The sequence below is a fragment of the Penicillium angulare genome (assembly GCF_028827245.1).
Source record: "Penicillium angulare strain IBT 27051 chromosome Unknown utg000011l_segment0_segment0, whole genome shotgun sequence".
NCBI classification, from domain to species: Eukaryota; Fungi; Ascomycota; class Eurotiomycetes; order Eurotiales; family Aspergillaceae; genus Penicillium; species Penicillium angulare.
The window spans coordinates 1,134,804-1,155,063 of NW_026623170.1; the positions used below are offsets into that span (position 1 = coordinate 1,134,804).

A 20,260-nucleotide genomic window follows, 5' to 3' on the forward strand; every position below is an offset into this window, starting at 1 on the left:
GGGAGAAGATGTCGATGTCGCGTGTGGACTCAGTAACAATTGATATTTGAGGTCGGGAAATTCAAAGCTGGAAATGAGACGGTGGTTTTGGAGCTTGATGTGATTCTTTTTCGTGGTGATTTGGGAAGGATTGAGAGTAGTTGAGTGGTAAAGGAAGTTCTGTTGAAAAGAATGCGCGCCAATGGAAGTCTTAATGCGGCGTTGGAGAAAGCTTGGTCTCTCTTCCCGAAAATCAAACTTCTCTCCCAACCCAACACAACACAACACCCACTCGACACCCTGATCGATTCACCCTGATCGATTCACCCTGATTCTATTTTTTACACATAATCTGCGCTATTTGACAATACTCTACGATAACTTACGGTTGAACCAAACAAGCGAGTCTGCCTCGAGCAGATACCCATCGCAAACATGGATTTCGCCGCCTTGATGTCCAAGGAGATCTCGAAAGCCAAAGGCAGTGACTCTACCTCGCCCTCGGGAGCCCACAAAGACACATCTTCCCCGAAAGAGCCTACGAAGAAATATTTGCGCCGAGGAGAAGTTGAGGCAGCGCGCATAGCAGCTTACGAGGAGGAGCAAGAACGTCTACGCAAAGAACGAGATGAGAAGCAGACCAAGAAGCGCAAACTTGAGGAGGAAGAGGCAGATCGACGACGCGAGCGGGAAGAAAAGAAGCAAAAAATGGCGGAGGAGTCTCAAAAACGAAGAGAGCAAGAGGAGGAAACCAAAGAGCGTGAACGACGACGAAGACTTGGACTACCGGATCTACCTACAAAAGGCGAAGGCGAGGGGACCCCCGATGAAGATGCTGAGAAGGATATGGAAGAAGATGAACTTATTGAGAAGCTTCGGGAGCTTGATGAGCCTATTCGGTTGTTCGGAGAAAACCATCGGGCGAGACTACGACGTTATTATCGAATTGTCAAGCGAGCTGCTACGAGGCAGAAAATTACCGATGGGCCGATTCCTACGACTTTAGAACCTGTCCCAGGTGGTGAGATGATTATTGCTGCTACAATTCCGAAGGAGGAAGCTGGTCGGCTCTTCCTCTTCCGTCAGTTGGCATCTTATTTTAATATGGTGCTTTCTGAGTGGGAGGTTGCTCTGGCAAAGCGAGATGTGTCTGTGCGACAAAGCTTCCAGGGAAAGCAAGCGTATAATGCCATGGCTCAGTCTCGAGAGAACATGACGCCACTGTTTCGACGCTTTGAGAAAGCAGATCTGGAAGACGGCCTGTTGGATCCTATTGTGGAGATTGTGCATAAGGCGCAGAAACGTCGATACGTTGATGCCAATGATGCTTATCTTCGTGTTAGTATTGGTAAAGCGTGTGTTCACTCTTCCTGGAATATCTGCGGTGGGGTTATTTTGCTAACAATTGACTAGTGCTTGGCCCATTGGTGTGACCATGGTTGGTATTCACGAGCGTTCTGCGCGTGAAAAGCTGCACCAGAGTGATCAGCAAGCTCATATTTTGAGTGATGAAATTACTCGAAAGTACCTTCAGAGTATCAAGCGCTGCCTGAGTTTCGCCCAAGTGCGTTGGCCTCCAGAGGATCTGCTGCAGATCATGGGCTAATGTGGATCGTTACTCAAAACTTTTTATACCCTTGAATGCATCTTAAAATAAGAATTGTGCATGATTGACAAAATATCGACAAATTATTTCCAATTCCCCTGTTGTATATTGGTATCATTTACACAAACTCATACAAACGTCACACTCCCGTCTCGCCCTATCTATATATAAGGTGCCATTAGATTCATTACCATTTGTTATCACGAGTGCCTTCATCATCCCGAGCTAATCTAACAGACTTGATGCATATTTCGTTAGATCCAGTGTGGCCGACGCGGAGACAGCCTTGATGGCTGCTTCAAAATATGGGATGGTTTGGCCGTTGTAGTCACAACTATAGCCTTGAACATCAATTGTGACTTCACCAAATTCGCCGCTGCCTAGTAAGGCCTCTTGAACAAGCATTGTCTCATTGATTTTCCCTAGAACCACAGTGCTGGTGCCCTCTTGCTTAAGCATCAGATTGGGTAGGTCGACGTATCCTAGGTCGGAGCCTCCCATGCTCAGATTGAACATGACATGTCCCTGTTAATTCTTATTTAGCCTGGTGAAATCTTTACTCTGAGGATCGATAGGTTCTTACTATTTCGACTGAGAAGACAGTAGGATTGCGAAGGGAGAGTGTTGCATTGAAGTTATAGCCGTCTGCGTTATCTTGTAGGAGATCCAAGCTCGTGATGTTGAATGCACCTGGACTATTCACAAACTCTGTTTGTATTGTTAGATCTGTACTCTGTTGGTAAAAGGAGATATGGGATATTCAACTTACCGGTGACATTATAGCCTGTATGGGAGACAATAAAAGATGATGAGTGTTATGTCTTGAAACCATTATGGATTGAAGCTTACCTTTCATACTCAAAGTCTTATCCATATTCAAATGAGCAGTAGGCAAGCCACCGAACTTCAGATTCGGCTTTCCCTTGGCCACCACAGAGAAATCCTTGTCGGTGGCTGCTGAAACCGCCAAGTCAGACAAACAGTCCACACAAGACAAATCCAGATCCTGGTCAATGTCGAGGTCGGCACCATTGTCAAATTTAATTTCTGGAACTGAGAAGATCGCAAATTCTCTGTTATCGGATGTGCGAATTGAGGCATTGAACGCTGAAAGGTGTCCGCTTCCACTGAAGCCACCGCCCATGTTTATTTTCTTCGACTGGCTAACGTGGAACGCTGTTGGGCGAGGATTGGTGATTGATAAGCCGGATTCGTCATATTGATATTTATTAATGTAGGAATTTGCGAAATGAGGAATTCCAACGTATATGCTAGAAGTTGGGAGTTAGCGCGACGCTCGAGGTGTAGAAGTTGAAGATTATTGAGTTGCGACGAGCAGCAACGTACATTGGGAGAAACACCACCAAGAAAATGCAAATGAATGCAATTAAATACACCCACCACCACTTTTTCATGTGTGCTTTGAATCGTTGCCATATTGTAGGCTTGGCTACCTTGTCTGCTTGGGAGGTAGCCGAGCTCTCTTCGGCATCGGATTTTGACATGGGGACGGCGAATTTGAACTGGAATAGCACAAATGTTCAAGGCAATCAACTTCATTTAATAAAACTTGGCTTCAGGTTGGCATTATTCGTTTTTAATTTTACCCCACGGGGCCTTGTATTTTGTGTCGATCTTGATCCACTTCACATGAGAGCGTGATAAAATTCATGTATACATATAAAGGGGTCAACTCGACCGAGCTGTTGGACGTAATAAGCGATTGATTTCTCCATTCTTTGATTCGATCTCAAGGTTGTCGTATTCGATCGCCGAATACGCGACCGAGGGATCAGCGGAAAAGTACTGGAGGAAGAGTGGCTTGCTGATCTTTGACTTAATAGGAACAAGCACCGGTCGCAGGGGCCGTTCAGGGTCGCTTGTAGCTGCGGTTTTGGTGGGTGGACGCTGACGGGTGGATTGATGGTTCAAATGTTGTGATTGAATGTCAGATTTTGGGTTTGACTTGTAATTGGACAGAGCAGAGCACAGAGCAATTGAAGGTTGAAGTTGGACAGTTGGTCGTTGCTTAGATTGTATAGAGTATCTAGTAATTAAGGGATGACAAGCCCAGAATAGTCGAATCATTGAATATGGCTTAGCTGAAAAAGCAGTAACTCAATAATCGAGCTCATCATGCATACTCTGTAGCACATAGTAATGCGTATACCATACGAAGCAAGTAGTGAGTCTGCAGCTGTTATGCGGGTCTATATCCGCTAGCGCCCAGTGGTGCATCACTCCAAGCTTCAAGCTTCCACCAGATCAAAGTTGTCCTACCATGTATGCTGATTAGCATCATGTTCCTCGGCCTTCTGTCAACTTGTTGTTTGCTCGGTCCCCTCTACGTCATTTACAAACCTCCAATCTTCCTCATTAAATTCTTTCAACGACGCTGGCCAACCGTCTTATTCCACCACCCAATCGGCAAGAAAGTTGTCGCGTTGACCATTGATGACGCGCCATCCGTTTATACAGCCAATGTCGACAACAAAACAACTGGAGGTGTCGAGGGGAACACGCCGAAAATCCTCGATTTACTACGAGAAAACGATGCTACAGCTACCTTCTTTGTGATCGGATCTCAAGTACCGGGGTATGAAGATAGTCTTACGGACTTGGTGAAAGCGGGCAATGAACTGGGCAATCATGCTATGTATGATGAGCCATCGCGTGCATTAAGTGATGTCCAGTTAAAGGAACAGATATTGACCGTGCAGGGTCTGATTCAAGCAGCGTACCGTGTAGCTGGGAAGGCCGCAGGACCAGAGGGATGGTTCTTTCGACCTGGTTCTGGATTCTTTAGTTCTAGGATGCGCCGTGTGGTTGCGGAGCTTGGATATCGACTTGTGCTGGGAGATGTGTATCCGCATGATCCGCAAGTTCCGTATGCGGGGATAAATGCGAAGCATATATTGAGTATGGTTCGACCGGGGAGTATCATTGTTTGCCATGATCGCAGAGAGTGGACTATGCCTATGTTGCAGGTTGTGTTGCCAGAGCTGAGAAGAAGAGGTTATCGTGTTGTGAATGTGTCTGAGCTACTAAGGGAAAGTATCTCTGGATGACTATGAAACTGCCGGCCAGTACTTGGTACCTACTCTATATGGTCATTACAGTGTCAATATTGAGGAGACGTCCAAGGAGAAACTGGGAAGATGGAAATAATTGGAAAAAGAAAGGCTCAAATGCGTCTAGATGCAATGTAAACACGAGTATACAAATGTACAATATTAATCGACATTTTATCGTAAAATGTCCTTACACATACGTGCGAAAGTGTGCCACCATCCCCGAGAAGGTGATACAGTTGAGACTTTGCTCAAGGTATCCTCACGCGTCACCTCGGGAATATCACTGGGACAGATGTCATGACCATCTATTCCATTCATCACGGGCAAAGAAAGTGAATGGGCTTGAATGGATGGTGCACTGCTACATGCACTCCTTGTCACCATTTGCTTCTCTCGGCCTTCAATAAGATGCCTTGCCGCATAAACGCAGCCACCGTACGCAAATCGTACGAGCGAATCACCCGTTAAACTGCCAATAATGTGCACACCAGGCGCGACCTCCAGATCATCTATCGCCTGTGCTCGAAGAGTCTGCATGGTCACAGCATCACTGTCTGAGGTATTGTGTTTCAAAACTTCGGTGCGAAGCTCAGTATCCAAATACCCCAAAGAACCGCGTCGTCCGGCAGCATAGACAAGACCTTTTACAGCTCGAGAAAACGTTGTTCCATCGGTTTGGCGGAATGTAACTTGAGCTAATCCGTCTTCTGTCTCGACGGCAGTGATCTCTACATTAGAGAGGCCTTCATACACTTCATCCCACTTGCGACTTTCTAGGAAAGCGGACGACAAGCCCCGACGACGCTTTGATAGTTGGCTCGAGACGCCTTTTACGGCAAGTGCGGCTTTCTTCATTATTCGGTAGACACCGGCATATTCGGGGTATGCTTGCTGGTGGCAAGCGCGAAGTGGCGAAGGCCGATCGTCCGGAGCCCATTTGAAGATATGGATGATCTTTTGGTCCGGCGCAGCGGAAATGATCGCATCAGCTGCGCTAAAGCCCGAGCCAATGACAAGAATTGGAACTGTAGGAGTTGGCTGTGTTTGGAGTATAGGTTGGAGTATTGGGAGGGGTGGGAGGATTTCGGAGAATATGCCACTTGCAAGAACTAGTCGCTTGCAATGGAGGTCGTGTGACTTTATGTAAAACCCATTGGCAGTGCGGGTGATGCCATTCAGCTCTTCTCCACAGCGGAATGCTTGATTGATATGAACGGCTGTAGGATAAACCCGAAAGTATTCTGCAATTTCGCGCCTTGTAGGTCGAGTGAAAGGCGCTAGATCCTGTCCTGTGGTTTTTTTATGATGGTCTGCGAACGAGTACCCCGGTAAAGAGAGCATGGCGGCGTAGCTCAAAGTTTGAATGTCCCAGCTTGCCCCGCTTGGCTCTTCTGTCCATTGACCTCCGGGATTGGACGAACTGCCGAAGACGATATGAGAAATGGCCTTCTCGGGCATGTGTCGCCATTCCACATTGGATATGTTACCGGATTCTTCGGTGTCGAGACTGGGTCGTACCAGGGTATCCAGAAGTACATTTATTGGCAAGGCTTGAGTCGAGTATGATAGGCGGGAGGCGGCAAAATGGGCTGTCAGTTCGTCGACGTCGATGTCTAGGAGGTTTGATGCGGATTTCAACTTGGTATCGAGGAGTGGGTCGGGATGCGGGGGGTCTGAGGAATAGAATGGGATCCAGCCGTGAAGAATGTATGAGAGAATCATGGCCGACGGCCCGTTGCCTGTAGATGAAGCTGTTAGCAATTGTAGTTCCCATCGGCCCGTCTTCTGTTCTCTGTTCCAAAGAAATTAAAAAACTCCACATAGTATGGGGGATACGTACCGACGACGACCGTATCCGTTTCCATTGACGAAGACTGAATATGGTGAGACCCGGTGGGGGCATTCTGAAGACTGGGGAGAATCACGGTAGCCTCATCTAGCTCAGTAGATGCGGGCATGAAGTCTTATCAAGCAGTTGAATGGCCAAGAAAGAGCCATACAGAGATGCGACTCATTGCCCAGGTAGAAGAGGGAAAGAGGAAAAGAAGGAAAGAGAGTTGGATTTTCCTTTTTTCTCTTGTTTCTTGCTTGAATCCACGGATCCCCTCAAAGCGGAGATCAATAATCAAGCTGACAAACTCAGTCAAGAGCAAGGTGGGGAGTGGGGAAGAAGAGAAGAGAAAAAAGTAACCAGATGTGGATGCATAAGGAAGTATAACCCGAACACTTCATCCCCACGTCAACTCTACCATATGCCAGTGGATGCAGGTCTGGATTTGTACATGCATGATATCCACTTCTCTCTCTCTTTCTGTGTATTCCACCTCTCTCTTCAAGTTCCTCCTTTACTTAACTACCTCCCCCCACCTCTCTCCTCACCACGATCTCATCGGATTTGGACCCCCATGAAGCCCTAAGCCCTACATACCGCATACGGACGGGGGCTGGAGAGAGAGATGCGAAAGTGAGCAACAAGAAGTACAAAGCAGTTACAGTCGTCATTCTATGGTTTTCGGGTGTGGAATTCTGTTGAGTTGATCGCACTGGGGAACATTCTCACATACGATCATGTATCACTTGGCCAAGTCATTATATCTTTATGCGACCAGTAAAGAAGGTATGGGTTGTCTCCGCGCCTAACCTCCCTTCTCCTTCCCCCGGCAATACACGTCGAGTCGCGTGTCCCCCTGTTCCTCCCAGATTGACTGATCGACTCTCTTTGCGCATATAGAATACTCCGTCCTATTGTTAGGTCTCGATAATGCCGGCAAAACCACCCTCTTGACCCAGATCAAGGCCTTGTATCAACCGCGAGCAGATGGCGCGCCCGCCCCCGGACCCAACCCCAGCAAGACCGTGCCTACAGTAGGCCAGAATGTCTCAACCATCGCCTTACCGGATATGAACCTCAAAATTTGGGATGTAGGCGGTCAGATAAGCATGCGCGGCCTCTGGCAGAGCTATTATACCAGCTGTCACGCTATTATCTTTGTTGTCGATAGTGCCGATGTAGGCCAGGACCCTGATATCACTCGACTCCCCACCGCAGCCGGACGACGCCCTAGCTCAGTCTCAGTATCGGGTACATCACGTGCGAATTCAGATGGCAGGGAGCTATTCTCGGAACAGAATGTTGGGATTAATGCTTCAGCCGCGGATTTCGGCCGTCTCGATGAGTGTCGCCAGGTGCTTGAGGAAGTTTTACAAAATGCCGATGTGGCGGGTGTACCTATTCTGGTTCTGGCCAATAAACAGGATCGTGAGGATTGTGTCGAGGTCGTGAGGATTAAGGAGGGCTTCGTAAGGAAGGTATTTGAAGGTGATACGGGGTCTGGGGTGAGAGATAGTCGTGTGCTGCCGGTCAGCGCGCTATTGGGGTCTGGAGTGCAGGCGGCTGTGGAATGGGTGCAGAGTCGTGTTAAGTGGAATAAGGAAGGTCGACCACCGGTAATGCGGTAATTCCAAGCTGGACTGGAGGAGTCGAACATACATTGATATGCATTCTGGCGTTTTTTTATGAATGGTAATATCTGTCAATACCTAAATATCCCAATGAGAATCCCAAAGGAATCGGTCTATATCTAGCTCCAAAGCCCTGGGGTCATTTCAATAAAAGCTGGGTCTTATTAATATTATATAGTGTATGTAGAGCTCGTATGTACAATTCGTTATAATATGGGTAAAGTCCGGGTGAACCTAGCAGAGCGAATGAACAGGCGCTGCTGCATGCGCTGCATGCTCTTAACGTTGGCTTCGGGAACTGACTGATGGGCGAGGTTTCCCCTCTACTTGCTTCTTTGGCCAGCTTCTAGCAATGTCGATATTCGCCCGGGGAAACCACATCTCGAGAAAGACATATATCAGGAAGTCAATCACGACACACAGACAGAACAGTTTGCCAGCCCAGACACCACAACCATAGTATCGTTTCAGTCGGTCAATGAGCGCAAAACTGCGTACTCTGTCCCCACTAGCCTCCCAGCCCTGGCCTGGGTAGTAGCCATAGAACTCTTCCGGAGGGATATCGCCCGTGATTCCTTCATAGACCCGTTCAGTACGCTCCGCCACGTCCCGCCATGAGTACATCATTTTAACCTGGTCATGGAATCGATCCGTCCGTACTTTGTTTGAGCGGAGAGCTGCAATTGCCTTACTAGTAGCAACCACCAAATCGTCTTCTTCTGGTTTCGCGAAGGTGGTCATATGCTGTGGAAGTACCTCGGGAATACCTCCAACTCGAGTGCAAACCACGTATAACCCACAGCTGGCAGCTTCGACAATGACTGTGCCGAATGCTTCTGTTAAGCTAGGGTGTAGGTATATGTGGCCTCGGACCATCACATCCCGAACTTCTTCGTGGCGGACCGAACCAAGCATCTCAACTTTGTCTTGTAGGACATTTCGTTCCAGCATCTGTTCAAGGTCGATCGCCTTCGGCCCGGAGCCAGCAATGATGAAACGGATATTAGGATTGAGGGCAATGATTCGCGGAATTGCGGCGATCAATAAATCGGTACCTTTGTTGTAAAAGAGACGGGAGATGACCACAATGGTGATCGTATCATTAGGTCCAATTGGCGTAGGCGATGGTCGTGGATCGGCTGGGGAAGCTGGGATGTGATCCGGGGCTCGAGGAGCATATGAGAGAGGGCAGAAATTCTCCGCAACGACAGCATTGGGGATCACTGATACCATCAAAGGATCTAACGAGGCTCGGAGAACTGTATTTTCCTTGCTGCTCTAAGTTAATTTTCTCTTCAGCTCAGGCGGGCGTTGGCTAATGACGTACCAGGTATGGCTGACACAGATAGCATGATCAACGTCACTCAATGTGAATTTGAGAAGTTTGTTGGTAAGTATTGAGGCAGCATCTGCGAATCCAAAAAGAGAGTGATCGGTGAAGACGGTTCGCAGACCCATTGTACGCGCATGGAGGATAGCTTCACCACAAAAGCTGCTGAGACTTGCATGACCATGGACGATCTCGATTTGTTCTCGAATCACTATATTTCGGAAGATGGGGAAGAAGGAGAAAACGGTTGGGAAGGTGGTCTCGCGATAGATCACGAAGAAAGGAACATGGAAGATCTTGAGTCCATTGGTAAGATACCGGACTCCCGTCCGACCTTTATATGCATGGGTGATGATGATGACTTTGTGTCCGCGATCAATCAGTTTCTAAGAATAAGAGCAGATTAGAAATTAGAACCAGGAAATATAAAAAGCCCGAGGTTATATAGCTGAGTAGCTTGGCAACCACTCACAGAGGACAATTGATAGATGTGACTCTCGATTCCCCCTATGCTCCATTAGTATGATGCAAACACCCAACGAATGATGGAAGAAGGGAAGGAGTGTACCTGACTGGGGGAAAAAGAAGTCACTGACCATACTACATATCCAGCAAGATCGTGTTAGTTAGGATTGACTCTCAGGTAGTATAGAGGGGGAGGAATTCATAGTTGGCAACTCACGCGATGTTATACGGCATGGTGGATGTAGTTCTCGGTCAACGAAAACCAAAATAATGAGATTATTGGTATAAATGTCGCACCCATGGCGATCAGATCAAGGAGCATTCATGCACATCAATCCAATCCATTCCCCGAATAATTCCACTTCCATTCGGTTGCGATTGTTGAACCTACACGCGCTCCGCATCGAAATGTGGGCGGTGGGATCGGAAGCGGTAAGCCACCGAGTGTCTTCTGCCGGCACAAAAAACATTAAGTGGAATTTGCTTTTCCCCACGAAAAGCTTCGCTGAGGAATGCATGCGCCCTGAAAGAATGGCCGGATCCAAGGTGCCCGAGGCAGCCACCAAAATGACTACAACCCCCAATTCGGAAAAGCCTTACAAACGAAAGCGTGACCTGGATGGCTCTCAGGCAACAACGCCAACAAAGAAGAAAAAGAAGCGAGACAGCCTCGCAGCTGCGTCACCCGAAGACGATGCCAGTACGAACAAGAAACGCAAACGGGCCAAGAATGCGCTCCAGGGTGAAGATTATCAGGAATCGGCCGGTAAAGAGAGTACTATCGCGACAGAGCGCAGCGAAAAGACTCCTGCAGACAAGGACGACATCGGCCATAAAGATGGAAAGAAATCGAAAGATGGCAAACGAAAGAGTTCTAAGAAGCTTGACACAAAATCTGATGAGAATCCAACTGTGACACCAGAAGCCGATGCTATGGATATCGAAGAAGAGGAAGAGGCCGAGGACAAAGACGAGGGAAAAACCTCGAAGAACAAACATGCAGGAATTTTATCCAAGTTTGAGCGGACAAAGGAAGCAGCCAGCAAAAAGAGCAAGAGGAAAAGCAAGAAGGAAGAGGATGGAGATGATTCCATGGAAGATGCCGTTGAGCCTGTGATCGCGCAGGGCTTGGAGCCTTTGCCACAGCCTGAAAACCCACCTGAGCTAGAAGAAGCACCAACTTATTCTTCTTTACCTGCCTGGCTCGCAAATCCTACTCGAAAATCGGCCGACGAGCGAAGAAAATTTTCCGAACTGGGTATTAAGCCCGATTTATTGCGCATACTTCAGCAACACCAGTACAGTGAAGCTTTTGCCGTCCAGTCCACCGTCATTCCCCTTCTTTTAGATGGGAACAAGAACCACCCAGGCGACTTGTGTATTTCGGCGGCTACTGGCTCTGGAAAAACTCTGTCTTATGTGCTCCCACTTGTGACATCTTTATCTTCCAGACCTGCTTCAAAACTGAGAGGCTTGATCGTGGTGCCCACAAGAGAACTTGTGAAGCAGGCACGCGAAGCTTGCGAACTTGTTGCTGCTGGATCGCGTCTTCATATCGGAAGTGCAGTGGGAAATGTGGCTATCAAGGATGAACAAAAACTTCTTATGAGGGTTGATCAAGTGTACAACCCTGCGACTGTTGCGCAGCGCCAGAAAGCTGGTATACAAGGGAATGACTGGATGGATTTCAGCCTCGAGGACTGCGTAACTGAGGCTGTCGACTCTACTGGCTTTCTCCCAGGCTACATTCAACGACCTGAGCCCAATGTCGATATTCTTATTTGCACACCTGGTCGCTTAGTGGATCACATTCGTTACACTAAAGGCTTTACTCTTAAGAACCTGGAGTGGCTGGTCATTGACGAAGCTGATCGCCTGCTTAACGAAAGTTTCCAGGAATGGGTGGACGTGGTCATGAGTTCGTTGGATTCACGCCAGTCTCCAGACAATTTTGGACCTGGAGGCAAGCTTTTGTCTGATCTTGGCCTCCCTATTGAAACAAAGCCGCCTCGAAAGGTTGTGCTAAGTGCTACCATGACTCGTGATATCTCGAAGCTCAATTCGTTGCGCTTGGCTAATCCGAAGATGGTGATTATCGGCGCCGAGAATGCCATGGACTTAGGCGATCCATCCGCCACCCACCCCGATGCTCATTTCACTTTGCCACCAACCTTGCATGAGCACATGCTGCCTGTTGGAGATGGATCTCAAAAGCCATTGTATCTTCTGCGACTACTTCTTTCCCACATCAAGATCGGTGTGGATGATAAAAAGCGCATCGACCGCCCTAGCCGTGAATCTAGCTCCGATACAAGCAGTGATGATACAAGCTCTGACGAGTCCTCTGATGATGACACATCATCGTCTGGCTCAGATTCGGATTCAGATACTTCAAGCGACACATCCTCTGATGCATCGAGTGACTCTGAAGACTCTGAAAGCGACTCAGTCGATCCTGTCGTTGAAGCTCAGACATCACGCACCACAGTTCTGATTTTCACAAAGTCTTCTGAATCGGCGTCGCGTCTTGCCCGTCTCATTTCTCTCCTCCATCCCTCGCTTGCCAACCGCATGGGAACGATCATCAAGTCGAACAAGTCTTCATCTTCTCGTAAGACATTGGCAGCCTTCCGACAAGGTCGTGTTTCAGTCATCGTGGCTACCGATCGTGCCTCGCGTGGTTTAGATCTGCCCTCTTTGACGCATGTCGTGAATTACGATATGCCCACTAGTGTGACAACTTATGTACACCGAGTGGGACGAACAGCGCGTGCTGGCAGAGAGGGATCGGCATGGACCCTGGTTGCTCACCGTGAAGGTCGATGGTTCTCCAATGAGATATCCGCAAGTGTGGATGGCCGCATCACCAGAATAATGGGCGTTGATCGCACCCATGTTAAACCGGCTGATGTTAAGGAGTTCCAGTCTAAGTATGCTGCGGCGCTGGATGTGCTGGAGAGGGAGGTTAAGGTAGGCAAGGGGCCCAAATCACGACCGCTTAAAGTTGTCAAAGCTTAGGCTTGCTAGGTCATGGAATGTTTAGATCATCATCCTGTATGCATAGCGTTTTTGTTATATTTGTAATATACAAGATACTAGTGAATAATTGTTCTTCTTCGTATCTTAAGTTTAAGTTTGCAGGATTGCAGACCTTTGTTTCACGTGGATAAAATTGAACTTCCTGGATTCTGATATATCAACTCTAAAAATGAATGTTCTCGTCGCATAGTATAACGCCCGGTTCAAGTTGTTCAAGTGCATACTAAGATCATGTGAATTTCCGGAGCCCGAAGTAAATCGAGCAACCGAAAAGACCATACAGTATTTGTAGACTGACAAGATAGAACATAACTTTAATTGCCTGCCCTTTCGCGAGACGTCACGCAAGAAGATTACCAATCTTATAAGGGAGATATTAATAGATAAGCTTAATGTTATTAGAGAAGTAGAAGCCCTTATAATAGTAGGTAGTTAGTATAACTATATTATTCTTAATAAAGAGATTATAGTAAGAGTTAGTAATATTAGAATATTAGTTAGATAGAACCTCTAGGGTATAGACTAGCTATTTAATAGTAAGATAGAGTAATATAGAGTAAGATAGATAAGAATTACTAGGCCAGCTAGCTAACTAATCGTAGGGTGGCTGAGTGTAGTGAACTTCACTACACCGAATCTCTTAGGATAAGGCAATTCTTAATAATCTTAATATCGAAGTTACCTTGTTCGTATCCTGTAAAGAAATATTCTAGTCTTACACAGGGATACTGTTCACGAATTTTACTATGATATAACGAATCCAAAGAAAGCTGAACAATTTTATTCTAAATCAATAATCGGGGCTTTGATACAGTGCGTTCCGAAACTGGCGCAACCTTCTACACTCCTTTAGTAATTTTGTAGGCCGGCCGCTGAGAGACACTAGTCTGCATTTGGAATAATCCCGGAATATCAATGTTCCTGTATCAGTTTCAGTGCCGTGACTTACTCTCATCAATATACAGTGCATTGTCTCGTAACTGTACAGTACGTCCCGAGACTGGTGTAACCGCCCACATAGATTCACTCCCCTCACTGCGAGGGCAAACTAACTATATATTGACACTTAATATTGAGTTAAAGGCCGCAGAAAGAATTGATAAATTCTTATGTTTTGGAGATAACTATCTTCTGAAAAACATATCTTGTCTTTGTTAGGCCGTTCTGTTTTTGTTATGAATTGTAATTTTCAATAGTGTCATACCAGCTTGTGTGAAATAATCTTGGATTAGCGACATGAGGCGAAAAGCCTTTCGGCATCGAGTTTTGGGATGTTGGGTAGGCTGCTCCTTCACCGATTTTTGATCTCTAGAAGTTCAATTTAGAAAGATATTAAGCTATGTGAGTGGGAGTTCTTACATCTTATCATTGACCGGATAATTTAGATCTTGGGAAAGAAAATAACTGCGGCTTAGATGATTCGAGTTCGGCGCTGGTGAATAACATGATCGGATAGCATACGTGTCTTCTGTGCGTAAGCTTCTCGTAAACGGCACTAAAGCATCTTCCGTGATAACCTCGTACGCATAGTCGATAGCTAGATCTAATCGTTCCGGATTTGGGGGTGAGAGTATCGCATCGCCGGGTTCAAGTAGCTGTTCGCGAATATTATCTGGGAGGTGGATCTGACAGGGGGATTCAGGGAAAACGTATGTAGATATCAAACGTTTCCACTGTTGCGCTATCAGTGTAGTATCTCGAATCAAATCGCAACTGTCGACGGATATTGAGTAGAGGCTATAGGTATTGCGATACGATTTTGCATCGGAGATAAAACCAAGGGTTTCTATACAGTGGCCCTGAGTAAGAAACTCCAGTAACTCATTGTATGAATATGGCCCCGACGATTGATCAGACAGGATGTCGTCTAAGGTAGTGCGCGATGAAGGTGGCATATCTGCCGAATTGAAGAGTTGCAGCCACTGATGCTGATAATGGATTTGCGGTCAGATGTATTCCTTAGGACCTGGTGACACAGGAAATTTGAGGCGCAATAAGTATTCCAAGGAGGTATAACACAGGACTAAGCTTGTATCTAGCGAGATTAAAGTTTGAGGAGTTTCTTGGTCTCCACAAACCATAACGCTCTGCTCACCAATGAGTGGGCCTGTGAGTGAAGCCGATAAGTGGGTCGCCACCGCCACAAGAACTGATCTAGGCAGCATTTAGATCCCTCGTTCAAGCTTCAGGCTGATTTGCTTATCTATCCGTATTATCAAAAGGTATTATCGCCACGGAGCATAATCTACTAAGCCGATTTTAGTAATTTTCAGTTCACTTATTCAAGCGATGAGGTGATTCGGTTATCTATCTATCTAATGTTAGTTATAACGTCACAGAGCACAAGTAACTACGTAAGGGGCTTGATCAACCATATAATTGTTCCTAAACTTTTAGTGATAGTACAATTAGAAGCAAAGGAAAATATTTATGAAAATGGTAATTCAACGTACACTTACCCTATACAACAAACCAATGCTAAGTTAATACTAATATTGAAGTTATAGGATCATATAATAGGGTTATATAACCCACGACCTGTCTAATTCTCCTGTATAATAATACGTAGGAGCCTTCCTTCCTTCTTCCCTTTTTCTTATCTTTAATACTTTAGTTAAATCGTACGAAAGTTCTTCTATTTTCTAGTTCTTAATTATTCCTAACTCGATAAGTCTAATTTAGGGAATAGTATCTTATAACGACAATATTAAAAATAAAAAGAAAGAAAGAAATATCTATATATCTGGGACCATATGGTCGCCAGTGAGAGATATGAGCTATTCTGGCCTGGGGCTGAATATACCTTGTGGGCCTGGGGCACCTTACGTGAGCACTGGGATCAGGAAATTGGGGCTAGCTCGGGGTTACCTCCTTGTTATTAAAGGGGGAGTCTCCTGTTCTTTCCCCCGCATTGAGGTGGAAGAGCCGCAGTCGGAATCCGAGCCCAAGGATTCTTAGGTGGATAAATCGGAACGAATGTGAGCGATCCTTCTAATGTCGTGGTTTTCCCTGTTCCTCGTTACTGATAAACACTTTACAGCCCTGGAACCCCTTATAAAAGTGCGTTCTTGGAAGGCCCGTCGAAAGTTTCTAAAGCGCACGAGATTTTTTTTACGGTAGAAATCACCTACGGAGGCCTGACTAGCGACAATCATGAGGCTGTTTGCACTGATGCAAAGCCTATAATCATACATAATTACGGATTTGTTCACGATAAATTTCGACTACAGCACCACTGTCCCAACTTTGATCCCGTAAAAGATTCGGACGCGGATAATATACAGCGGAAGACTTATTATGACGAAGAACGAGTCCCGGGTTACATTATTGTAGATGAACCCGATGTAGAGATCAACTTTACGAATTCCACACTTTTCTACTGCCTCAAACCAGGAGACACACTTGTCAAACACAATCTCATCCACTATTCGACTTGCATCCCGATACAATGGTTGGGGACACATATCGTTACCAGTATTGGGGTGGCTATGTTGACTGGTGGGTCTGGGGTGATTGCGAAGAGTATGCAAGCACAGTGGTGAATTTGCCTTGTTGGTTGAATGACGATGTCATTGACCCTACTGATAATGTCAGGAGGTCGGGTATAATGGTCCCGTCATCAAATTTTGTTGAGTTTAGTGTTTTTGGTTGAAATGGAATGACCTTCGGCGTGAATTCAATGGCCGCCGCAAGCTCTTAGTTCTAGGGCTCTGGTCTTTTACCTAAGTGATTATTTCAATTTTTGGCCCTTCTAACAAGCCATAAAATTCAGGGGTATCTAAGCAGCCACACGGTGTTATCCGTCCTTAGGGGTGAATAGCCGCCGTGACACTAGTCTTGAGATTTCTTTTACAATGAAGCGGCGCATCTTAAAGAAAGATACGTGAAACTTGATGTTGCGGTACTTGAAACTGCGATTGGGCAGCATGTCGGCCACGGGAACGTTAAGAATCTCGTCAAGCTCAGCGAATGTGGCTTCAATCGCGTCCTTCTAGCTACCATGGAAGATAATTTTAAGGCAATCGTCAAAATTCCCTACGAAATATCAAGCCCGACGACGTACGCAACCGCTAGTGAGGTCGCAACTATTTCATTTCTTCGCTCAAAAGGATTCCAGTCACTATTTTAAATAAGTTGAATCTGTCAGGACATCTGCTTTGTGGGGAGGGGATAAAATGGGAATACACAGCCCCCTGTTCATCTTAACCGTAATGGATTAGATATTATCACCATTATTCAATCTTCAACCCTGAGATCATTCAGCCCAAGCATATAGGCCCCGACTCGGATCTGAAAATGTACTCAATGACGTCGTTGCGTTGCCCCCAGCAGATATACAGTATCGGATTTAACCCGTGTTATTTTAATGGGAATAGCGCTGCTTCGTTCGGTGCCCATAGACTATGTAAGCAAGAGCGGAGTAAAATTTCCTAGTTAGATCCTACCCAATCCTTTAATAATAGCTTGATTTTTCATACTCGGGGCGCTTTCTTCCGTGCTGTGCGGGGTGGCAGAAGTGGAGACGAAGCCTTTCTCCGGGGGAATCAAATCCGGGGCGTTGAAGAGGTCGGATCAACTCCGAAGGAGAAGGTTGTGGTGAAGGAAGATCGGTTTATTAATTTCCCCCATACTATTCAAGGTTATTATTTATTGTTAAGATTCCCCTGATCTCTTGGCTACGCTTGGCATGTATTAAGAAATTGGTTCGTGTTATTCTTATTTGCGCCATGAAAGAAGTTATCGACCATGAGGAGCGGGATATTATCCCCGACCGATCAATATTCCGTCGTACGTACAAAATGATATTCAGGGCTGTAGAGGGCATGGGAATTTACTGACGATATTAGCGGAGCCTCCATTCGCAAAGTACATCCCTGGGGGATATTCTCCAGAAAGATGTATGAGTCTGCAGGGCAAAGCGATGACCTATGCGATTTTTCTTTTCTCAGGCTGCGCCATCTTGTTTTTCGGGTATGACACAGCTGTGATGAGCCAGGTTAATGATAATGATGACTACCTAAATACAATGGGGGTTGCAGGCGGCAGCGACCGCGACGCAGCAGCAATTGGTGGCCTAGTTTCTTTGTGGTTTGGTGGATTTGCGATTGGTAAGTCGTTTTCACTGGAACCTCACCACCTGCTTCTGGCTAAACTGTTTCCAAAGGTGCCTTGATCGTGGGGTATATCGCAGATTCAATTGGAAGATTAAAGACCATTCAATTGGGATGTATATGGGGGATTTTTGGCGCTGCATTGCTTGCTTCTGCGCAGAATATCACCTGGTTCTCCTTTGCTAGAGTGATTAGCGGAGTTGGATGTGGACATCTGAACACCATGGTCCCTGTCTGGACATCAGAGCTGGCAGATCCTCACCTCCGGGGTGCTTTTGTCGCGGTTCAGTTTACCCTAGCTATGGTAGGCTCAACCGTGGCTTATTGGATGGAGTTTGGCTGTACCAAGACGCAGTCATTGTCTTTCTCCTGGCGCTTACCCTTGGGGTTTCAAATCGTCTTTCTCATTTTTATTCTGATCGCCGCACCTTTTTATCCAGAATCACCACGGCACTTAGCAAAGATCGGTGATCTAGAAGGCGCACGTTCTGTGCTAGAAAAATGCCGAGTAGAAACAGATGAGCAAGCAATTGAGACAGAGATGGAAGAGATAGTGGCTGCCATTCGAGCTGAAGCAACATCTACTTCGCATAGCTTCTATAGTATGTTGTTCACGAAGGACAAACTGCATACCCGACGGCGAGTGATTATTGGGTCCGGCGTTCAGGTCATGCAAAAGCTGACAGGAATTGATTTCATTGCTGTCTATGCCCCCGATATGTTTGCGCTATCTGGATTTAAAGGAGACAAACCCGCCTTACTTGCGGGAGGGAATTGGTTTGGCTATATCGCGAGCTTAGCTCTTTCAATCTACCTGTGCGACCGGGTTGGTCGACGCAAATTGATGCTCACAGGATGCCTTTTGATGGGAATCGTATTGATCGTCGGCGGAATACTATCCCATGAAACTATATCCCACACTGCTAGTGGCAATCCAGCATTGGCCAACAAATTTGGTTCTGGAGTTGCCGCCATTCTATACATCTATACATTTATTTATGGGAGCACGTGGCTAACAACTTGGTAAGTTGATGAGCTGGGAAGTTATGCAATTCTAAGTTTCAGTGACTAATATCCTCATTTGAAGCTGGGTCTATCCGACCGAAGTCTTTCCTTTAGCCAGCCGAAGCAAGGGCGCTGCGCTAGCTACATTTTCATTCTCCATTGCTGGTGGTACAATCAACATGATTATCCCTTATCTAATTGATGCAATTGGATTTTGGGTATTCATCCTATTTGCATTGATCAATTTGGCCCTTTTAGTTCCCATTTATCTTTTCTATGTTGGTAAGCAAGCGTTGATATTGGAAGACTCGGTCTACGTGGCAGCTCGACTAATCAACATTCTAGAAACTGCCAATCGTCACCTTGAGCAACTCGATACTTTGTTTTCGAGTGATAGTTGCTTGTCATGGAGAGCTGAGATGTATTTCAACCAAAAGATGAACGAGCAAGGTGGCATACTGGGACAAGACCATGAAAAGGGTACTGTTGAGCAAGTGGAGTGAGATGACGGATGAACAACAGAATTTTAGTAGACAGCACTTTAAATTGACGATCTATCTCAGTCCTTCTTATGATTATTCCGAGAACTGGTTCCAGATTACTGTTTATATAGAGTTCCTATAGAGTGTAAGCATTGCTGCTTGGTGGCGGAATCGTTTCCGCGCTGGAATGTTCGGCAAGAGAGAACGGCAAAATATTGGAGAAGAAGCCGTGTTCGGTTGACATCTCGCAGCGCCCCGGACTTCATGTTCAAACCGATACTACAGTTCAGGTCAACCAGGAGGATGATGAAAAGAAAATCGGTTGAATCCGAGGGGGAGACAAAGCGCCGAAAAAAAATTACCGTGGCTTGTGATGGATGCCGCCTGAAGAAGAGCCGCTGCGATGGTGTTCAGCCAGGTATGTCGTCTAGTGCTCGGAATCTGACCCGTAATAATGTTGCAACTACAGTCTGTGGACCATGCAGCAAGCGGTCAGATCAAAGCTGTGTGTATACTGGTGAGCTAGAGAAGAAGCGCGCTACCCAATCGTGAGTTGGATAATTTCGCTTGATCCCACGTGTGACTGGCCACTGAATTTACTTCTCGGCTTTTAGATACATATCACGTCTTGAGGATCGAATAAAGCAACTAGAGAGTCCAAAGGAGTCAGAAAACGAATGCTTCCTAGAAAAACAGGTTGTTTTTGA

The 20,260-nt window shown here is 46.2% G+C and overlaps 9 protein-coding genes across 9 annotated transcripts; 5 read left to right on the forward strand and 4 right to left on the reverse strand.

The window, feature by feature from the left end:
* Positions 1-414: 414 nt before the first annotated feature.
* On the forward strand, positions 415-1,585 carry N7478_012580 (mRNA splicing protein PRP18; the record flags this gene model as incomplete). The annotated part of the gene is made up of 2 exons (XM_056928794.1): positions 415-1,334; positions 1,393-1,585. The coding sequence occupies 2 exons, from the start codon at positions 415-417 to the stop codon at positions 1,583-1,585; spliced, it is 1,113 nt and encodes a 370-aa protein (XP_056773352.1).
* Positions 1,586-1,810: 225 nt separating this feature from the next.
* N7478_012581 (DUF3712 domain-containing protein) lies at positions 1,811-3,090 on the reverse strand (the record flags this gene model as incomplete). Its single annotated transcript, XM_056928795.1, has 5 exons — positions 1,811-2,110; positions 2,169-2,293; positions 2,355-2,369; positions 2,435-2,856; positions 2,933-3,090. The coding sequence occupies 5 exons, from the start codon at positions 3,088-3,090 to the stop codon at positions 1,811-1,813; spliced, it is 1,020 nt and encodes a 339-aa protein (XP_056773353.1).
* Positions 3,091-3,885: 795 nt separating this feature from the next.
* Positions 3,886-4,653, forward strand: N7478_012582 (chitin deacetylase CDA4; the record flags this gene model as incomplete). The annotated part of the gene is made up of 1 exon (XM_056928796.1): positions 3,886-4,653. The coding sequence occupies one exon, from the start codon at positions 3,886-3,888 to the stop codon at positions 4,651-4,653; it is 768 nt and encodes a 255-aa protein (XP_056773354.1).
* A 29-nt stretch (positions 4,654-4,682) lies between these two features.
* N7478_012583 (uncharacterized protein) lies at positions 4,683-6,524 on the reverse strand (the record flags this gene model as incomplete). The annotated part of the gene is made up of 3 exons (XM_056928797.1): positions 4,683-4,687; positions 4,857-6,398; positions 6,500-6,524. 3 exons carry the CDS (start codon positions 6,522-6,524, stop codon positions 4,683-4,685), a joined length of 1,572 nt encoding a protein of 523 aa, XP_056773355.1.
* A 703-nt stretch (positions 6,525-7,227) lies between these two features.
* Positions 7,228-8,118, forward strand: N7478_012584 (ADP-ribosylation factor family protein; the record flags this gene model as incomplete). The annotated part of the gene is made up of 2 exons (XM_056928798.1): positions 7,228-7,276; positions 7,391-8,118. The coding sequence occupies 2 exons, from the start codon at positions 7,228-7,230 to the stop codon at positions 8,116-8,118; spliced, it is 777 nt and encodes a 258-aa protein (XP_056773356.1).
* Positions 8,119-8,400: 282 nt separating this feature from the next.
* N7478_012585 (phosphatidylinositol N-acetylglucosaminyltransferase subunit A/GPI3) lies at positions 8,401-10,150 on the reverse strand (the record flags this gene model as incomplete). The annotated part of the gene is made up of 5 exons (XM_056928799.1): positions 8,401-9,394; positions 9,449-9,837; positions 9,924-9,958; positions 10,020-10,051; positions 10,134-10,150. The coding sequence occupies 5 exons, from the start codon at positions 10,148-10,150 to the stop codon at positions 8,401-8,403; spliced, it is 1,467 nt and encodes a 488-aa protein (XP_056773357.1).
* Positions 10,151-10,324: 174 nt separating this feature from the next.
* N7478_012586 (putative ATP-dependent RNA helicase DBP6) lies at positions 10,325-12,934 on the forward strand (the record flags this gene model as incomplete). The annotated part of the gene is made up of 1 exon (XM_056928800.1): positions 10,325-12,934. One exon carries the CDS (start codon positions 10,325-10,327, stop codon positions 12,932-12,934), a length of 2,610 nt encoding a protein of 869 aa, XP_056773358.1.
* A 953-nt stretch (positions 12,935-13,887) lies between these two features.
* On the reverse strand, positions 13,888-14,850 carry N7478_012587 (uncharacterized protein; the record flags this gene model as incomplete). The annotated part of the gene is made up of 3 exons (XM_056928801.1): positions 13,888-14,003; positions 14,160-14,263; positions 14,417-14,850. 3 exons carry the CDS (start codon positions 14,848-14,850, stop codon positions 13,888-13,890), a joined length of 654 nt encoding a protein of 217 aa, XP_056773359.1.
* Positions 14,851-17,682: 2,832 nt separating this feature from the next.
* Positions 17,683-19,574, forward strand: N7478_012588 (uncharacterized protein; the record flags this gene model as incomplete). The annotated part of the gene is made up of 5 exons (XM_056928802.1): positions 17,683-17,743; positions 17,803-18,063; positions 18,120-19,089; positions 19,154-19,353; positions 19,417-19,574. The coding sequence occupies 5 exons, from the start codon at positions 17,683-17,685 to the stop codon at positions 19,572-19,574; spliced, it is 1,650 nt and encodes a 549-aa protein (XP_056773360.1).
* Positions 19,575-20,260: the final 686 nt, after the last annotated feature.